The sequence below is a fragment of the Ixodes scapularis genome, unplaced genomic scaffold, assembly GCF_016920785.2.
Source record: "Ixodes scapularis isolate PalLabHiFi unplaced genomic scaffold, ASM1692078v2 PGA_scaffold10__122_contigs__length_95168666, whole genome shotgun sequence".
NCBI lineage: Eukaryota > Metazoa > Arthropoda > Arachnida > Ixodida > Ixodidae > Ixodes > Ixodes scapularis.
The window spans coordinates 48,541,070-48,560,032 of NW_024609836.1; the positions used below are offsets into that span (position 1 = coordinate 48,541,070).

General features: G+C 44.7%; 1 protein-coding gene across 1 annotated transcript in view; it reads left to right on the forward strand.

Annotated features, from left to right (window-relative positions):
* The first annotated feature begins 1,192 nt into the window (after positions 1-1,192).
* LOC121834776 overlaps positions 1,193-18,963 on the forward strand; it is a 29,101-nt gene continuing 11,330 nt past the window's right edge. The window contains exons 1-4 of the mRNA XM_042288548.1: positions 1,193-1,233; positions 8,386-8,439; positions 11,600-11,787; positions 18,050-18,100. Of these exons, the coding sequence (XP_042144482.1) occupies positions 1,202-1,233; positions 8,386-8,439; positions 11,600-11,787; positions 18,050-18,100 (325 nt within the window). The 5' untranslated portion in view covers positions 1,193-1,201. The remainder of the gene's footprint in view (positions 1,234-8,385; positions 8,440-11,599; positions 11,788-18,049; positions 18,101-18,963) is intronic.

Sequence of the window (18,963 nt, forward strand, 5' to 3'; positions counted from 1 at the left end):
CCCCTCCTCCCCCACCCCCCAGTTTCCCCGACAAATTTACCTGAAAATTGATGCCACGTGACCCCTCTAAATTTAGCCGGGAATGGAATTGCTGCTGAGGTCACGTGACGTCCATATTCCCGCTAAATCTATCGGAGCAGCTGAATTCGTTTAGAGGTGACGTGACACCAAGTCATGTGACGTCATTTTCTCCGCTAAATTTAGCGGGTAATTTGAATTGGTCTTGAGATCACTTGGCGTAAATTTTCCCGCTAAATTTAGCGGGGAATTGAATTGCTATTGAGGTCACGTGACGTAAATTTTCCCGCTCAATCTAGCGGAGATGCTGAATTTGTTCATATATGAATAAATTAACGTCATTAGTGTCACGTCAACTATAGGTGGCGCGACACCAAATCATTTGACGCGATTTTCCCTGCTAAATTTAGCGACGCCGCGAAACCCGGAAACGGACGCCTAAGAGCTGTGCTCTATAATTGTTCGCCCCCGCGATTGAAATCTCTTACTTTATACGTCGGGGAGGTGAAGAACACTCTGTTATGTTACACTATAGAGCATCAATCGATCGTCGGCCGCTCTTCAGAGGTTCTGATACATATCGGGATTATATCGAAATGGTTCATTTCAGGTCACGAAAGAGCACTTTTAACCAGATGAAACATTTTCGGTCCATTTCTCGGCGCGGGTGGCGCGGGCGCCGCGCGGAATGATACGGGAAGTGCAGGCGACGTCGCGCGGCCTATGATTGGCGCCGGCCGCACGTAGCTTTGGCTGCGCTCGGACGTAAGCTGAAACGAAGTACAGGCCTGACGCTCTTCACCTTCTTCGCCGTCCCATCATCATCGTCATCATCCACACGATTCGATGGTACAATATAATTTCATCATTATTAGAAGCGGTGCCGCAGGCTTTCAAAGTATGGGCGATTCGCCTTTCTTCGGCGCCGCGGCTCTCCTGAGCTAACATAAATATACCAATATATCAATATATAAAAAAATATGAAAGAAATCGACCGAAGAGAAGGTAGAAGAAGGGACGGACTACAGCGCTCAGCGGGGCCATTTGATGCCATGGACGAGTGTGAGCGTTTCTCTCTTAATTTTCTTGTGAACAGCCCAAATGTGTCGTAATCAGCGTTCCACCGCGATCGGAGAGAAAAAAGAAATGACGCTAGTTTTCCCTTGCAGCACAATCAACGGAGATGTCACAGTCGCAGCTGTCTCAGGCATCAGAGTAAGCATCATCCAGATTACTATACAAAATTGCAAATGTTCCAAAAGCCACGGGTAGTCATAATGAAATAAGTTTACTCTGGCTTAACACAACACAAATATTACAACAACACAGACGTTTCGCCAACTATCCGGGTCGCATCATCAGCAGAATGTCGAACCGGAACCGAACCGTTATTTTTAGCCAAACCGGAACTGAACCGAACCGAAATGTTCGCCGCCATGTTGGAACCGAGCCGAACTCAACCGGAAAAAAGTAGAACGGTAACCGGCTCAAAACTGTTCGCGGAATTTTTTTTTTTTCATTATCGCAAAATGAGTGTTTGAGAAGTAAAAATTGGCAGCTCAATTCCTATGTCGTGATCAAACTGTCATATACCGAATTACAATGTATGAGAGATTGTGGGTTTTTGTGGCGCTTTTGTATTGACACTACGATTAACCATGTATCAGGTGAACACGACGTGCTGTCGAAAAATGTCAGGTCGCGTGGTCCCGTGACATAGTTGCGTGACTCACCGCGTCAAGTCGACTTAAATTGAGAACGTCACTAGATGCATAAGCGTTGTTGACACCGTGACGTCACATGCCATGACACCTTCTCACCGCGAGTAACGTGACACCTTGGAGTGCTCGACTGTCATGAGCCCGAGTCGAGTGCTCGGGTCCAAGACGATCAGCACCGCCAAACATTCGTGTTGGCTCGTGTTTAATCAAAGATGAGAATAGCCGAATTCTATCAATATCTAAAGCTCAACTCATACTTTATTCTTTGCCAACCCCAGCGCATGACTATGATGAACACTGGCGGTATAAAATTAGCGCCAGATCACATCGCCGCCTGTTCTAATATCGAGTTGAGAAGGCGAAAGTTGTTTTTTTCCTTTATTTTATCTACATCTGTCATTGAGCGGAGAGGAAAACTAATTAGTGTTTTTGCAAGTTATCAAGGTCAGGGATTAGTTCTTAGGGCATTTACTGAAAGTACAAACATTGTTGCACGACTCATTTTACATGATGCACCCAAGCATGTTTTCTTCGTTGCTGAACTGCCTCACAAAGTTGCTCCCGAGAATAGAAGCGGTGAAAGGACTAAGTATTGCTTAGTGATCCTACGATAAATAGAACTAGAAGTTTGTACGGCAGGGATACCTGAAAATAAAGATTCTTGTGGCCTCAGAGGGACAGCCGAACGTTAACAGTCGCTCAAATTTTCCGAGTTTTCTTTAATCTTCACAGTTTTTTGGGTGCAAAATAAACGAAATAGAGGATTACTCTTAACAAATGACACACATATAATTGCCGATTCGGCACCCCTAAACGGAGGAGCGAGTCTTTCAGAAATAAAAGTATTATCTAAAGAAGCATTGTAAAAAAAAAAAAAAAAGGGGGGGGGGTTTAAAAACATACTGTATTGTAAAGGTTCCTCTGCTCCGCATCCTCAGCACGGACCAGACAGCGTGATCCTGCAAGACTCTACTTCGTTTGCAAAATCACTCCTACCAAAAAGCGCGTTTTCATGGTGCCAGACGCTCGCACCGTTAAGGCTGGTTTACACAGACCCGTTTTTTTACGTTACGTTACGTTACGTGACATTCCGTTCCGTTAAGTTAAGTTACAAAAGCTTATGTCTAAGTCGGCGGGAAATCTGTGCTTTGCATCAAGCGAGTCTCGAATGTCGCGTGCCAGGTATACCTCCTCGAATTGGTAGCTACGCTTGATATGAAGCACAGATATCCCAATGGCTTGCACGTAAGCTTACGTAACGTAACGTGAAGAATCGGGGCTATGTGAACCAGCCTTTACTCACGACGCTGTCCCAAGCAAGTATAATTTGTGTTTCTGATTACACGAGGTGCACCAAGCGCGAACCCTCTGCAGCGTGCATTTTGCACCACGGGATCTGATTTCCTCAGCAAAAAGAAATCTCAAGGACCACAATAGCATATCCCTTACAAAAAATTGTTATGCTTTTCTGTTGAAAAGCTGTTGAAAAAAAGTCAATAGAGGATATAGAATGTCAACAGATTTTCTGTTTACTTTCTTTTGAATATTGGCCCACTTTTCTAATGAAAGTCAACAGACTTCCCGTGATGCTTTTCTGTTGAAAAGCTGTTGAAAAAAGTCATCAGAGGATATAAAATGTCAACAGCTTTTCATCTGACTTTCTCTAGCTTTTCTGTTGAATTTCTTTTGAATATTAGCCCACCTTGTAATAAGAGAGTCAACAGACTTTCTGTCGCCTTCAAGATGCTTTTTCTGCAGCTTATCAACTGAAAAGCTACAGAAGATTAAAAAGAAAAAAAATCTCTACAGCTTAGCTATTCATTCAACAATGTTTTGAAAGCTTACTATGACTTTCCACTCCTCCAAATTAGCTGCAGCAAAATAAAGTAAAAAAAAAAGCGAATTTTGTTTTTTTTATATTTTTTTAGTAAATGGTGTCCCTGTGGTATTTGGAGTCACTACTACGCACACCCCACAACTACACATTAGGAACGAACACAAACACAAAGCACTGAACACCTGAATTATTTTTCTTCATTTGCACTGAACACCTGAATCACAGACCCCTTGACTGCCCCAGAGCCTTATATAGCCTACATATGGGAGGTAATCATTTGGCCGGTGACCCCCTCAGCACTTATTAAGATTCCAAATCTTTAAACTTCTCCTCGGGAGTCTGTCAAAGGGATAACAGCCTTTCGAAGTTCGTGGACGATATATCGCTTACTAAAAAGCATTGGTACTACCAATAATAATTCGGCGCAGTCGCTAAAACAACATCCACGAAAACGGCTCCTATAAGAAATATTAGGGCGTCTCTGCATAGCACCACTCAGGACGAAGCAAGTCAAGGCAGTTTCTCCACTTTCAAATAGTTATTTTGCTTTTCTTTGCTAGTTGACTATTCAATATGGTCATTAAAGTCACTATGGTCACTTACACAGTCAGAATGGCAGGGCATGCCTTTTGAGTGGCTGGCCTCAACGACGGAAGGCCCCATGCCTTCCGTCGTGCTTTGACTGCACGCGCGCGCTCGAGGTGCGCGAACGCCGAAGCTTTGTCAAGGGTAGTAGGCTCGCGCTGGAGGCGGGACAACTGAGGCTGCTTCCCGTTCTCACTTTGTCGGAGACTATTGAAAAACTTATCAACTTTTGACATCTAGTCGAGGTGTACAATGTTGAATAAAAAGTCAACAGAAAGTCTGTAGCTTTTTTTATGACACTGGCTACAGAAAGTCAGCAGAAAAAAATCAACATAAAGTTAATAGAAAGTCAACAGCTTTTCTTTTGACTCAGGCTGAAAAAAATCATCAGAAAAGTTTCAACACAAAGTCAACAAACTTTCTGTTGACCATGTCAACAGAAAGTCAGCAGAAAAAAATGAACATAATGTTAATAGAAAGTCAACAGCTTTTCTTTTGACTCAGACTGAAGAAAGTCATCAGAAAAGTTTCAACACAAAGTCAACAAACTTTCTGTTGACCATGTCAACAGGAAGTCAAAGTCAAAAGGAAGTAATCGGAGTCAACAAGAAGTCAACACGTTTTCAATAAAAAGTCAAAAATCATTTTTATAGGGGATAGTGCAATGATGTCACGTGCAAAACATGTCAGACAGCTCAGTTTTCAGGTGTAATGTGGTGTTCTCAACCAGCGGCGTAGAGTTTCCATTTTCCCGGGAAGGTTGAGGGGAGGGGGGGAGGGGGGTGTGTGCTTTTCCGCGCAATTTTTTTTACACCGGCAATTATGAGTAGTTTATTTTAGGGGGTACATTTTCCAGTGTATGTATATCGCCATGTGTCCGTCGCTGTGTGTCAATGTCAATCACCGTGCAATTGTAGCCGTGTGTTCATCGCCGGTACCACGGCGCATGCGCCGGCGAGCACAAATCTGAAAAACAAAATGCTTGTGCCAGCTGCGAAGTTGTGGGGGTAGAACCCAGGCCCCTGCGCTTCTGAAGCAGTAATCCTCGTAAACAGCGTCTCGGTAAGGATCACCGCCCGGGGGTGGGGGGGGGGGGGGGGGGGCTCTGCCCTTTCCCCCCCCCCCCCCCCCGGATTTTAGCAGGAGGGGGGGGGGGGGCGAGTCCGGATGCCCCCCGTAGTCTACGGCTATGTTCTCAACACAATACTCCGTTTAACATTAAGTGTGAGGCGTAGCAGAAGCTACAAGAGCAAGCTCCGGGCTTTCTGCGTCCTTGCCAAGCACGCGCGCTCGTGCAGTGCAAGTTCAGGAACACATGATCGCGCTTGCAGCATTGGCTGCGTCTGGACCGTGGTCTGGACTTAAAGGGGCCCTGCAGAGCCGTATATGTAGAGAGTTTTGCCATTCGTTGGGAAGTATAGGAGACAAATGAGGAGGCGCCATTGGCTGAAAGCGGGCTGGGCGTGTTCCAGGGCGTCTTGAAAAATTTGAATGTGACCAACCGGAAGCCGGAAATAATACCCTGGCGGTGGTCGCGAGAAACAAACCTGATAACTGCATTAGAGTAACTCTCGATGACTGAAAATATGGTACACCTGATGTTTCAATCACGCTCATCCAAAATGATGGTGGAGGAGTGCGACTAGCGGAACGATCGACATAATCCGCACGCCAAGCGCCGAGGGCCGGGGATCTGCCGTCCGAGCGGTCAGACTCAGTCCGAGCAAAACAGAGTTCAGCGGCGCATTCGTTTCTTACATCTTTCTGCATGATCATGATCAAAACAACACGTGCACCCTATTTTCAACCACGAAGGGTTACTACGCTTCACTCTTACGCGCTTATTAAAACCACATATGAACATAGACCTTTGATCAGAACTGTTTCTCGCTACCACCGCTAGGGGATTCTTTTCGGCTTCTGGTTGGTCAAGAGAGCATGCCAAGCCCTCTTTCCGAGTCTGGTGCACGCCCTGGCTCTGCCCGCGCCTCCCATTGACCAAACTCCCTACATATACGGCTCTGGGGCCCTGCAAAGCGTTTATGGCCATTTTTTAATTTGCATCGCGTTCGCTCGAACTATACTCCGCGACAACTTTTCTTGGCAATGCAGTGGAAGGTACGGGCCCGCGTCCCCTCTCCCATCTTGAGTGTGCGGGGGCTCTCCTCCTCTCCCCGGAAATGGGGGAGGAGGAGATCCCGCGCGCACTCAAAATGGGAGAGGGGACGCGGGCCTGTACCTTCCACTGCATTGCCAAGAAAAGTTGTCGCGGAGTATAGTGAGTAGGACTCTAGCAACATATTAAACATAAAGCAAAAATAAATTTTTTGTATTTTGGACACAATAGGTGAAAGAAGTTACAGATTTTGAGTACATTTTTTTTTATTCTCAGTTATATACCTACGCTTTCGGCCTCTCGCCACCATGCCCGTTATATATATATATATTGCTCTAAGGCGTGGCGCATGGGATCATTTAGAAGAATACTATTTATTATCTCTCTTTCTGCAAATTTAACGTAATTGCCTTCAGATCTATAATATGAGCACATAGTCCTTTTTGGAACCCCCCCCCCCCCCCCCCCCCCCCGACGCGGTGTTTCACACTGCCAAACAGCAAACAAAAAAGCACGTTTTCGCAGACTCAATAGATGGCATATATTTTCGGGTATCGTCCTCCCGTGTCGGTTTAAAGCGGTTATGTGAACTTCATACACTCAAATTTATTGAGGACAATAAAAAAAATATTTTACTACTGCCTGAAGACTTGACAACATAAATAAACGGCCGATCACCCTAAAGATATACATCGTAAGTAAATGCAGCCCCAAATTCTCTTAAATATGTTCTGCAAATCTTTTCCGGCGTTTTTATCCTTGATAGGCACGTCTATAACTTATCTGAGAGAACCCTAAACAATTTTTTTATTATTTCCAAACTGATTTAAATAACGTGTGTGTTCCTGACGCATATTAAGCTTCTCAAACATATAGAAGTCTGTTGCCTCTTTATGTGATGACCAACAATTTTATGTGTCTGTGGGCTGCACGAAAGCAAAGTACACAGTGGCGCGTGGCAGAACTATGACGATTGTGCACGCAGACCGTCAGAAAGTGACCCATTAAGTAGCTTCAATGTTGAGTAGAAACTGAAATACTACTTTGTTCTAATTAACAAACAAAATAAAAAAATGAGCAAGGGTGACGCTTACTTGGAAATTGAATTAAGCGGCATCTTGTCAAGAACAAACATCAAACGCCAAGCTATGTAAAAAAAAAAAAATGTTCACTTCGGTACGCGCTATTATAGGCCAGATCCGATCTGAGTACGAAGGTCACTCTTTTCTGCATCATTATTCGCCTACATAGCGGTGCTGAGTGTAAACTCATGCTGTACCCTGCGACTGGAGTGCCCTCATTTTCTTGACCGCACATTCCCACTATACTGGTGGCATCAATGCGTTGCCTATTATCCACGTGAAGACTTCCCAGATACAAAACTTTTTTTTTTTAACGGCGCCGTAGTGATTTGGCATTTCGCTTGTTTGTTTTCATTGAACCAAAATGATCAACGAGCACACTTTTTGTTATTAACTATTTAGAACTTGCGGCACACGATTGTCCATCCCCGGCCCGGGCCGGCACGGCCCGGAATTCTTTTTGTTCAAACCCGAGCCCGGCCCGGGCACAAAATAATTCGTGCTACCCGGCCGGAGCCCGGTCTGCGGGCCGGACCAGGCTCGGACCTGCGGGCTGGCCCGGGCCCGTGCAACCTAAGAACGAAGGGCGAGGGTAAGGCGGGCCGGGGAGGAGGAAGCAGACGGAACGCTGGAGAAGAGAGGGGGAAACCACCTTCTCTCTTTAGCGTTCCGTCTGCTTTCTCTTCCCACGGCCCTTATTACCCTCACCCTTCGTTCTTAGGTTGCAACGGACTATAATTTGGATGCCACCAGTCAAACATCACGACTTTCCTACTCGCCTCCTTCGCTTTTCGGTGACATCGGTGCTTGTCATACCTGACGTCACACGCCACTTGCTACGCTTGGCGACAACTTTTCTTGGCAATGCAGTATAGAGGAGGAGAGCCCGTGCACAGCTTTATTTAGCGCTCAAAATGGGAGAGGGAAGGCGTGCCTGTACCCTTCACTGTATCGCCAAGAAAAGTTTGCCCTCTGCCTATTCATCTGTTCTGCCGCGCCCTCTTATCCTTCCCTTTCTTTTCTTAGGGACTTGAGCAGCAGCGGAGGCCTTGAGCGGAGGATCGACAGCCAACAGAGCGTGTGAGTGGCTGTCCGGACCCACGTGATGAGTATGCTCAAGTCCCCTGGGGAGGGCACAAGCAAACGTTGACGTAAAGAAACCATTCCCCCCGACAAAAAGGGGAAAAAAAGCCCCTGACGAAGGCGGTTTGCTGCTCGTCATATACGACGTAGTCGTGTTACTTGTGTCGCCTCACGATTTCTGAAGTATCCTGTTTGGACCCGCGTTTAGTAAACGTCTCCGTGTTTGCACGTCTTCTTGCCTTTGACTGCGCACGTTCTAAACGGTGAAAGCAGTTGTGTCTCCGCCTTTCCTGCAAGGCTACTCCAGTGAAATCGGCGTTGCGAAGCGGTAACGCCGAGAGCCTCCGACGGAAGGTCGCTCGGCTCCTGTCGTCTGCTTTCGCTGCTTGGTTCTTGCAGGCAGCGTAGCTTTATGCGCTTGTTCATTAAGCGCATCAAGTGTATTAAGGGCATCAAGCGCATTGAGTGTATCAAATGTACCAATCGAGCTGGTGAAAAAAAAAAACGACACCATTGTTTTGACGAAAATAATCCCTGGAGAAACATAGCTAGGTGTCTGATGCGCGACCGAAAAAATCCGCCTGGTCCGGAACCCGGACCGGGCGGATTTTTTCGGCCGCGCATCAGTCACCTAGCTGTGCTTGGAGATATGTGTTTGTACTTTGTCCCTCTTGTTTCCCTTCTCCAGGGATTATTTTCGTCATTATTGTCCAGCTCGCTTGCACCTTTCTATTTAATTGCATTATAAACATTGTTTTGATCAACTATTTTTAGGATTCAACCGTGTCACTCCTATACAATACCTAGAAGGTATTTCCGTCCAAAATACATTTTGTTTTCTCATGTAACACCAATTTCACGCTTCAACGCAAGAAATCTAAAGTGTTTCGCGTGCTGATCTATGAAAACGACCTCCTTTCGTTCGCAATCGTGACTGACCAGCGCGCCCCCCCCTAGTTCGCTGGAGTCACCAATGCAGTCACAGCTTAGAGGGGCAGTAAACCACTTTTTACGATAGTCTATTTATGGTCATAACTCAATCTATGCTATATATCCTTACAATTTAAACATTACATTCATACGTGGCCGATTTCTCTGTTAAAATCGTTACCAAACATTGATTACCTCTGAGCTATCGCTGACACAATATGGCGCCATCAGACAAGGAGAACGGCTCTTCTGCTTCTCCTCTCCCAATGGCGCCATCTCAGACGGTCAGAGATAGTTCCGTAGTAATCAATTTTGATACCGATTTTAATAAATAAATTGGCCACGAATTATTATAATGTCTTTTTTTTTAGGTTGCTTTATAGATACCATAAATTGAGCTATAAACATTAAGTATCGTAAAAAGTGGTTTAGGCTTTCTCAGGACAAATCTCCTTATCGGAAGATTTAGACGATCCGATAATGATAGCGGTAACGATGCGACACATGCGCAAATGCGCCGGTCGAGTATCCGGTATCTTTATGGGAATCGCAACAATGTAGTAGAACTTCCAAGTACTTCTTGCTTCGTGATTGGTTCTTCTGCGTTATTATCGGTGAATAGCACAATCTCATTGGCCGCGAAAGGATACTGCAGAGCTTTTAGGGATTTGGTTATAATGTAATTAAATGCAAAGGTGAAAGCGAGCTGGACAAGAATGACGATAATAATCTTTGGAGAAGAGGAACAAGAGGGGCAAAGGACAAACACAAATCTCCAAACATAGCCAGGTGACTGGTGCGCGACCGAGAGGTCCCTGGTTCGATACCAGGACCAGGCGGATTTTTTCGGTCGCGCACCAGTCACCTAGCTGTGTTTGGAGATTTGTGTTTGTCCCTTATCCCCCTTGTTCCCCTTCTTCAGGGACTATTATCGTCAGTTTTAGGGAACCATTTTTGCACATCTGATATGGTACGATGGACCCTCTGGTACGCACTGCGGATGTGCGAGTCTTCTGCTGTAGCAAATGCGCAGTTAGTACCGTATCCGATGGGCAAAAGTGGTTCCCTAAAACTCCCTAATAAGCTGGCCGGGTCTCGCCGCGCCCTGTGTTGTTTAAAGGGGTTATGACACGAAAGTGAAACGAATAGATTATTCTTGAAACGGAATACTCATAGGCTACTTAGTATATACACCAAGTTACGTGATTCTTAGAGCTGTTGTAATTGCAATAATCAATTTACGAATTTTTATCATTTTCATCTGGCGACCAGGCAACACTGCCCAAGTTAGTCACACCATGGTGTCCATAAACCATGTGATCATGAAGGCTCTCTCATTCTAGGTGCCCCCATGATCGCATAAGCTCTCCTCGCCGCGGTACGATCAAAATCGCTTACGCAACTCGGTAACCGAATATTACTCTCGCTCTCGCCCCCGGCCCGTTGACCTTCCACCCTGCATGAGCCTGCGAGGTATTTCCGGACGACGGTGGACGAGTTCGTCCGTAACTCGCCGTCGTCGGAGCTGGTCGCCAGCGGGTCGCAGTCAAAATGAACAGCTTCCAACATCTCTTGATAGCAATCACTCTCATCGCTGCTGCGATCAATGTCGAACACTTCTGACAAGGCGAGCGATGCCGTAGATGTAAATGTCACGGACCACATGCTCGAAACGCGGAAGGTAAACGAGGAAGCTTAAGCTCAAGACGCCAAGAGAGCCAAGTCCGTGAGTGCGTGCAAGGGGACGACACGCGGGAAGCTGGCTACGTCACCAGCCTCCTGCTCCGCTCGGATCCGCCCCTCCGAAGGACCCGCATATAAACCGATTTATCCACGAAACTATGACGCCATTTTCAAAACAAATTTAGCAGGATTATAGGAACATACAATAGGTCCTAGCAGTACTGATATCCCATATTTTATTTTTGGCGTGTCATAACCCCTTTAAGCTGTCGGTGACAATGCGGAGCGCAAGTTCGTCTGCTTCTTGAGCAGGGGTTACGGTGACGTCAGAGCTTCGATCTCTGGTTCGCTCCGATTGGAAGGATAGTGGGCAGACCTCCAGGGCCTAGCACTAATGTCTACCCACTGTTCCTCCATCAGAGCCAATGAGAGCTCGGCGTTCTGACGTCAGCGCTCCTGCACAAGAAGCAGACAAACACTCGCTTCCCTTAGACGCTTGGGTTTTTCGGGCTTGTTGGGAGAGCAGCTGCCACGTCCCCCGCAGGATATCCGAGACTCCACTGCTGTACAGTTCCTTGGGCGAGGGGAGTGACAGCACCCCGTTCCTAGAGGAGCGAGACAAGCAGGCCCTCATCCCCGACACGGCCATGTACATCGGCGGCGCTGCGGCCGTGCTCCTCGTCGTCGCTGGCATCCTCGGCGTCGGGTTTACCCTCAATGCCACAGTCTCCAGTAGGTCCCAGTCACACCGCTAGGTTCGGAACGTACTTAGGTTATTAGGGAGTTTTAGTAGGGTTCCGATACAACCCATAACGATACCCGATAACGGCACGATGTACGCGCAAAGACGTCAATGGAGTGCCGGGTATCGTTATCGGAGGTATTGAAACGACCTACAACTTTCGTTTGAAATGTCCTCACTATAAAGCCGCTCATCAAGGTGCACGCTTGAAAGTGACAAAACTCGAGCCAACCTGGTACATAAAATCGTTGTTGCCAGTTCTCTGGATGATTGTCAGCGATAGCAGGAAATGATTTTTCGAACTAGAGAAGTATTTAAACAGTCGGATGCATGGATGGGTGGATGCTAGCGGCTGTACCCTTTATATCGGGCGGTAGCTTGAGCCACCTAGCCTAGAAACAAATGAAAAAAGTATCCCTCCTCCCATCGTCCTTCTAAGCCAACTTGCTTCCCTCCTGTAGCTTTGTAACTATCACCAGGATGACCTTTAGGGGATTGGGGAAAAAAAAAACCCCTAAAAACATCACCCTTTGCCTTTGCTCCCCGGCGAGGGAGTCGCCATTTTCTTGAGGTCAAGCCTAGTCGGCGTTACCTTAGCACCGGGCCCACTGGGAGACAGGGCTGAGTTCTTTAGCCGGAGCCTCTCAGGAGGGAGTCCCAATTTTCCTCTGTCACGCCTGTTAGTTGTACGTCATCCAATTCTCCCTAAATAATTTCCACCAGTCTTCTAATATCCTCCTCGTTACTAAAATGAATCTATCATCCATCTTTCCATTTTCGTCTACAAACCCCAGCGCTCCGGCTGAATCCGTCGCCCCCTCATGGAGAGCGGGAGAAAGCCCCGTGCACCTTAACACCACATGTTCTAATGTCTCGTCTTCCCCTTGGCATACCTCACACCAACGTTATTAGAATCAACTCAGTTCTGGAACTCCGCTCTGGAGGGGGGTCCCTTTGCGTGGCGTCTGTTAGAGGGCGCGCGCTCCGCATTAATACTCGCTATCCTCATCATTGGCGGCGCGCTTGTGGCCGTTGCTTGTGGCCTACTGAGCTTACGAATGTTCGTAGCGCTTTTTCTGACAGTAACAGACGACTTTCAACTTGTTTCTGCTGCAGTTGGTAGTCGTCGGCACATCTACTATTACAGTATGTACAAACTTGCCCTTTTTGTAGCCACCTGATTGTGGCGCCGACGAATTTGGGTTGTTTGAAACGCTTCGCGCTGTCAGCACTGCTAAGGCAGCAGCATTTTACAATAATGCAAAGCGTATGCCAAAACGGTCGTAGCGCTTTTTATGCTCAAATTGTAATTTTTACTGGCGAAAGGGCAAACAATTACCAAAAACCATGCTGAACCTCGAGAGGAGTCGGGACTCGCAAGCAGCCGCGGAGCAGTAGCAGACGAAAACGCGTGGAATAATGCGCCGGCAGCGCCACCTAGCTGCAACAAAATCGGACACGGTTTCGGACCCCCTCCAATGTACAGCGTCTATGGGAAGTTCCGTAACTGAGTTGATCTAGTAACGGTGCCTCACACCACGTATCCATTTCCTCATACTTTGGCCTATATGTCCCTCTCTCATAGTTTGTCGTATGTATCCTATAGGACATCTTGGAGAGATAATAAGGAGTATTGAAGACTATATTCCTCAATACTCCTGTTTTAGACTCAAACAACTACGAGCTCCTTCGTGAATTATCATACCAAAGTTCCTTGCTTTTTTACTGTTTTCGTCCCCTACACATAGTTAAATCTGATGTTCCCGACATTCTTTCCTCCCACATTTTTCTCTCGGCTTCTTCTACTTCCTTTTTCCAGTGGTAGTTTTCTCTGCCCCAGCACTTTTAGTATTAGAATTTCACTTCTCGGGTTCGGTTTGTCCATTTGGTGTTCAGACTTTTTATATAAAAATGCTTATATACCTGCCTCGCCCATCGTGTTTCTGTCCAGGTTTTGTTAGAATTTCAACTTCCTGATCGCCTCCCTAACCACGAACGATGCACAACCTATGTCTCCCTGCACTCATTAATTTGGTGTACTCCAGACTTGTGCCTAACTTAAATACTTTACCTAGATACTGTATTTCAAATACTTTTGGTAGTATTTTGCAGACTTGTGCCTATCTCAAATACTCTACTCGAGATACTGTATTTCAAATACTTTTGAAGTATCTTAATATGCTACAAATTATTTTGATCGAGAGTATTTGATACTATATTTTTATTACACTTGTGAATATCTTGTATTCATTATCTCAAATACATTTTTGACAATCTGTCATTTTCTGATTTTTTTCGGTATGAAGGTGCTTGGGCGTTCTAGGAGAAAACGTGAACATTCTTTCGAGCAATTAAATTCTGTTGCTAACTCCTAGAAGCTACGGTGGCCTAGCAAACCTCGCTTTTGTGCCGAATGTGACTCATATTTCACCCCAAAGTTTGTACAATGAAGGTTTTTGCCTCACCTTGGCAAAGACGCCTTTTGTTTCCTAGAGTTTCATCCCCGAAAAATCCTGAAACAATAGGGGTGGTTTTACGGAAGTAAAGATTGCCACACTGAGGCGCAATGCAGAGCCAGAAACGACCCACGACAACAATGCAAACTTCAGTGTCAAGAAAATAACAAATATAATTAAATGCGAAATGGTCACAACAAGAAGAAACTTTTGTTTTTTGTATATTTGATTCCGCTATGGCAAAATGTCGAGGTTTTTGTTTTTGTTTCTTTTCTTTTTGTCGTCAGTCCGGCACTTATTGCTTTCGCGGACACTGTCTGTAAGCGACCATTGATAAGCAGAGAGCAGGACAGGAAACCAACTACGCGCATAATGACCTCTCAGAACGCTAATAAAGTGTCCCCCAACGTTGAGTGCCTTTCTGAACGCAACCTACTTGAAGAAGGTCTGATCAATGCCGTGGCTATTTTCTGGGCTCTCTTCGTCATCCATTCACTCATTTCTGTATCCCAAGTTAGTTTATAGTAAACTTCCCATGTAAGAACGATGTATCTAAGGTGCGCCGCAGGACTTGATATTCGGTGATGTCACTATTCGAAACTTTCAGTGATTGCGGTACCGCGGTGTCAGAATCGCAAAAAAAGGTGATTGCCTACACCTTCTGGACGGAAAAAATAAAATAAGGCTTTAATACTGCTCGTATAAAGCAAAACTAGAATTAATTACGCGTTGCAGACCGCGCCTCTTACTACTGTTATACGACCATCATATAGATGACAGCCATTTTGATAGGCAACAGCGCGCCCCTATAGGTCGTGAAAGTTGGATATAGCTAAAAACGACCTTTTTATTTTGCCCCATAATGTTTTGTAACATGTATCAGTGATATCATGTTCCTTATAATTGGACTGCATAAAATAACCCTACGATGTTTGTTTTTTAGTTGTTGCGTGCTAATAAACCATTCTGGAAAACCAGATTTGCGAAACTGTATAATTGTGTCTTGTCACTGACGTCGATACAAATTACGCATTGCAGAAGTATCTTCGAAAGTAATTGACTTACATTTCTAAGTATTTGTACTCTACTCAAAATGCTTTACAGTGAAAGTAACTTGAGTAGTATTTGAAATACTTTACGAAGCAGGTATTTAGTAATTTAACTTAAATACTTCTATCAAGTATTTTGCCCAACACTGGTATTTTGGTATATTGCAAATACATTTAGTTTTAGAATTTGCTACTCTATTTTAATCACGTTTCTTTTCTTTTTCAAAGTATTAATGCTTTGTACGCTATTCAATACAGTTCATACTTAAAGTAACTTGAGTAATACTTTAAATACATTTTAAGATGGGTATTTATTATCTCATCTTAAATACTTTTGTTGAGTATTTGGCACTAGCCATGCGCCCCCAGTGCCAGTCTGCCCACGCTCTTCTGCCGGACCTTTAAACGCGATTGGACCTCAAATTTCTTGCGAAATACCGCATCGCCAGAAGACAACCCCGACACCATGACTCCTTTTTATATTCCCCTAACAACTTCATGTATATGTTGTAATTTCCTAGTGCCCTATGCTTCATGATTGCTGCATTCCTTTTTTCTTTCTTTGGCATATTTCTTCCCTTTATTCTAAGTATTGTTTCCCCTCATTCACCCTTGCTCCGAGACATTTATACTTCTTTACGTGTTCTATTAAAACATATTTCATTATCAGTGGGTCTCCCTTTTTACCGTTATAAACCAATATTCCAAACTTCTCGCTACTTAATTTCAGGCCCAGACAGTTTCCTTCCTCTTCACAAATCTTAATCAGTTCCTGTTACCTATTCCGGCTGTCTACAAACCGTACAGCGTCGTGTGCGTAGAACACTCCTGGTATAACTTAATTTACTTTTTCCCCTCGCTCCATATACGGCATATTAAAGCCTAAATTGCACTTTTCTCATTTCTCTTCCATTCTACTCGGGTATATCATAAAGAGCAGAGGCAACTGGGGGCAACCCTACTTGAGTCCTCTTTTTATTTCTGTCGGTTTTGTTATTTCTGCTTTTTATGTTATAAGAACCTACATATTTGTGTATACTTGTTTTAAAAGCCTAATCACATGGGCATATAAATCACACTCCTTGAACTGTACTCAGTCTTTCCTGACTCACATTGTCGTACGGCCCTTAAATGTTTTGAAATGCTATCGATAACGGTTTTTTTCTCATCTATGCCACCTCTATACATTCAGTGTCAAGGAATAAGTTACTATAATTTTTTTCTATCTATTTGAAACCCGTTCTGTAGCCAACCTAAAAAGGTTCCTGCACATTTTTCTATTTTTATTTTTATTACCATCATCGCTTGTCTGTACAGGACCGAAGTTACTGTTAGTGGTCGGTATTATGTTATGATATCCTTATTTTCCTTGACTTTATACAGTAGTCTTGTTCTGCTTAGTTTTAAATCATTGGGTATACCTCTCTCCCCATTATTATTTTATCAGTTGTCTGTCTTAACTTTAAATTGCTTTTTGTTCCTGTCTTGACTAGTCTCATTCCTACGCCATCCGGGCCTGTCGCCGTTCCTGTCTGTACTTTCTGCTCTGCCCCATTCCCTCGTGGTCGTCTCAGTTGTCTCGCAAGTGTTCTCGTCTTGTGCCATGTTGCTGTCTGTGTTCTGTCCAATCTCGTTCGCTCCAAGTTTTGCGAATGTTGCCTGATTGTTCGTCTAATAAATTCCCTTGCCTGTCCGTGTCCAAAGAGCAGGAGAATAATGGTATTTTAGAATCGTAACGATTGTCAATTGCGACCGCTCTGCACTAAACATCATAACGGCGGCGCTCGCAAAAAAAAAAAAAAAAAGAAACAATTTTAGGAAGGCGATTTAAGCTCTTTATGCTAGAAAGTACTGAACAATGGATCTCCTAGAGGCCTCAGAGCGGCTAGGGCCCCCTGGGCGACGCCATCTTTGTATACCGGGTTGTGGAACGCGTTCAGAGCATTTTAAGTGTTTTTTTTTTTTTCTGCGGAATATTGTGCGAAGCGCGTGCGTCTAAAGCCTACTAACTGTTTTTTCTCTTTTTTTTTTTTTTTTTTTTTAGTGATGAGTTTTGGGAGAGCATATAAGAGGCATTGCTTCTACTATTGCTAGTAGGTTCAAGAGTCTCTTAGAAAAAAAAAACAAAAAAACATCGGATGCCACTCTGAGGCTTCAATGGAGAATTTTTTCGAGGGGTATAAAATATAATTTAATTACAATAACTGTGCAATTACTTCCGCCACCATGCTTAAGTGGCGGATTTGAAAGCATTTTTTCCTACAGTGAGATGGATATTTTTGTTTCTTGTTTTTATTGCCTTAAAATTTCCTTCCTTATATTTGCCTGCCTTTTTTCATTCAGACAGCCAAGTTCTAAGTAGTATCGTAAAAGTCAGCTCTTCCTAATGTTGCTTGATTTTTGTGTATCACTAAGGTTGTTTTAGCTTCATTATTTTATGGCGGGAAATATGTATTACTGGAAAGCCGCCGGTCAAGTGGAAGGGAAATTGGGGCATACTCCACGAGTTTAATCGTCTCCTTTTAGGGTATCTAAAAAGTGAGTTGTAGTGTTAAAATTAATCATTAGCTCAGTAGTTGTCACGTATAGTTTTGGGTTACAGGCAATGAGGGCTAATTTTCTTAAAATGAATATACTTTAAGCCAGACAAGGATAAAAATGTACAGTGACAAATTACGCAAGAAACTAATCAAACTACAATAACTTAATAGCTGTGATTTCGCCCTTGTTTACCTCCTCTGTTTCAGGGCTGGATGAGGCGGTTCCGCATACGTCCCTCGGAGAAGAACATGAATCTGGTAATTTATGTTTAGAGAATGTTTCTGGTAAATAACTTGCTGTGCTGTAGATAAGCAAAGATGGGAACACAGCTAAAAGGACAGGAGCGATGTAGCTCGGACACAATTTTAATTATTGATACGCTTTTAAAAAAATAATGTTTAGCACGCATTTCTGAGCATGCAATAGACCATTTTCAAAAGTGTGTGCCCCCATATTTTGGGCTTGCACCTTGATCATGATTTGTGCTGGAGTGCTGCGGTCGCGCTCGGCGTGAACTCGGATCTAATCGCAGGATTCGCGCAACGAAGCGTTGCCCAAAACATAGCGGCCGCCAGTGCTGCTTGATAGCCCTTTTAAAAGGGGACTATCGAATTATGTAATGCTGTACAGTCTATGTGGGAACGAGTAAGATATTGAGTTATTTAATTGATTTGCCTGTTGCGTGATTCTGCACAAATACGCACGTTGATCGTTATGTTGGCGACAGGAAATAAAACAATGCACGTGTCTTATACTGTCTCACTAGTTGCGTAGTGCTGGGGAAGCCACGGGCGGGAAAGAGGGAAGCCGTTTCAGTTCGAATTTGGAGCGACGGGCTAACTTCCTAGGGGGAGAAAAGTGACGTGACGGTGCACAAACTGGGGTCCCAGAGGAAAGTTCCTCCTTACCCTCCTTTCTAACTGCTAACGTTACAGTCTGACCCCTATACCTTTGGTAACAGCTCCTCCCAGCTCTTTCCACTTGAGCAGAGCGAACGCTGGAGAGAAGGTCGCCTCCTCTGCATCGCTCTGTTAAAGTGGAAAGAGGTGCGAGGAGCTTGCACTTCACTCTTAAACCGTCACCGACTGTAGTGAGATAGAGTATTGAAATGCACCCACAC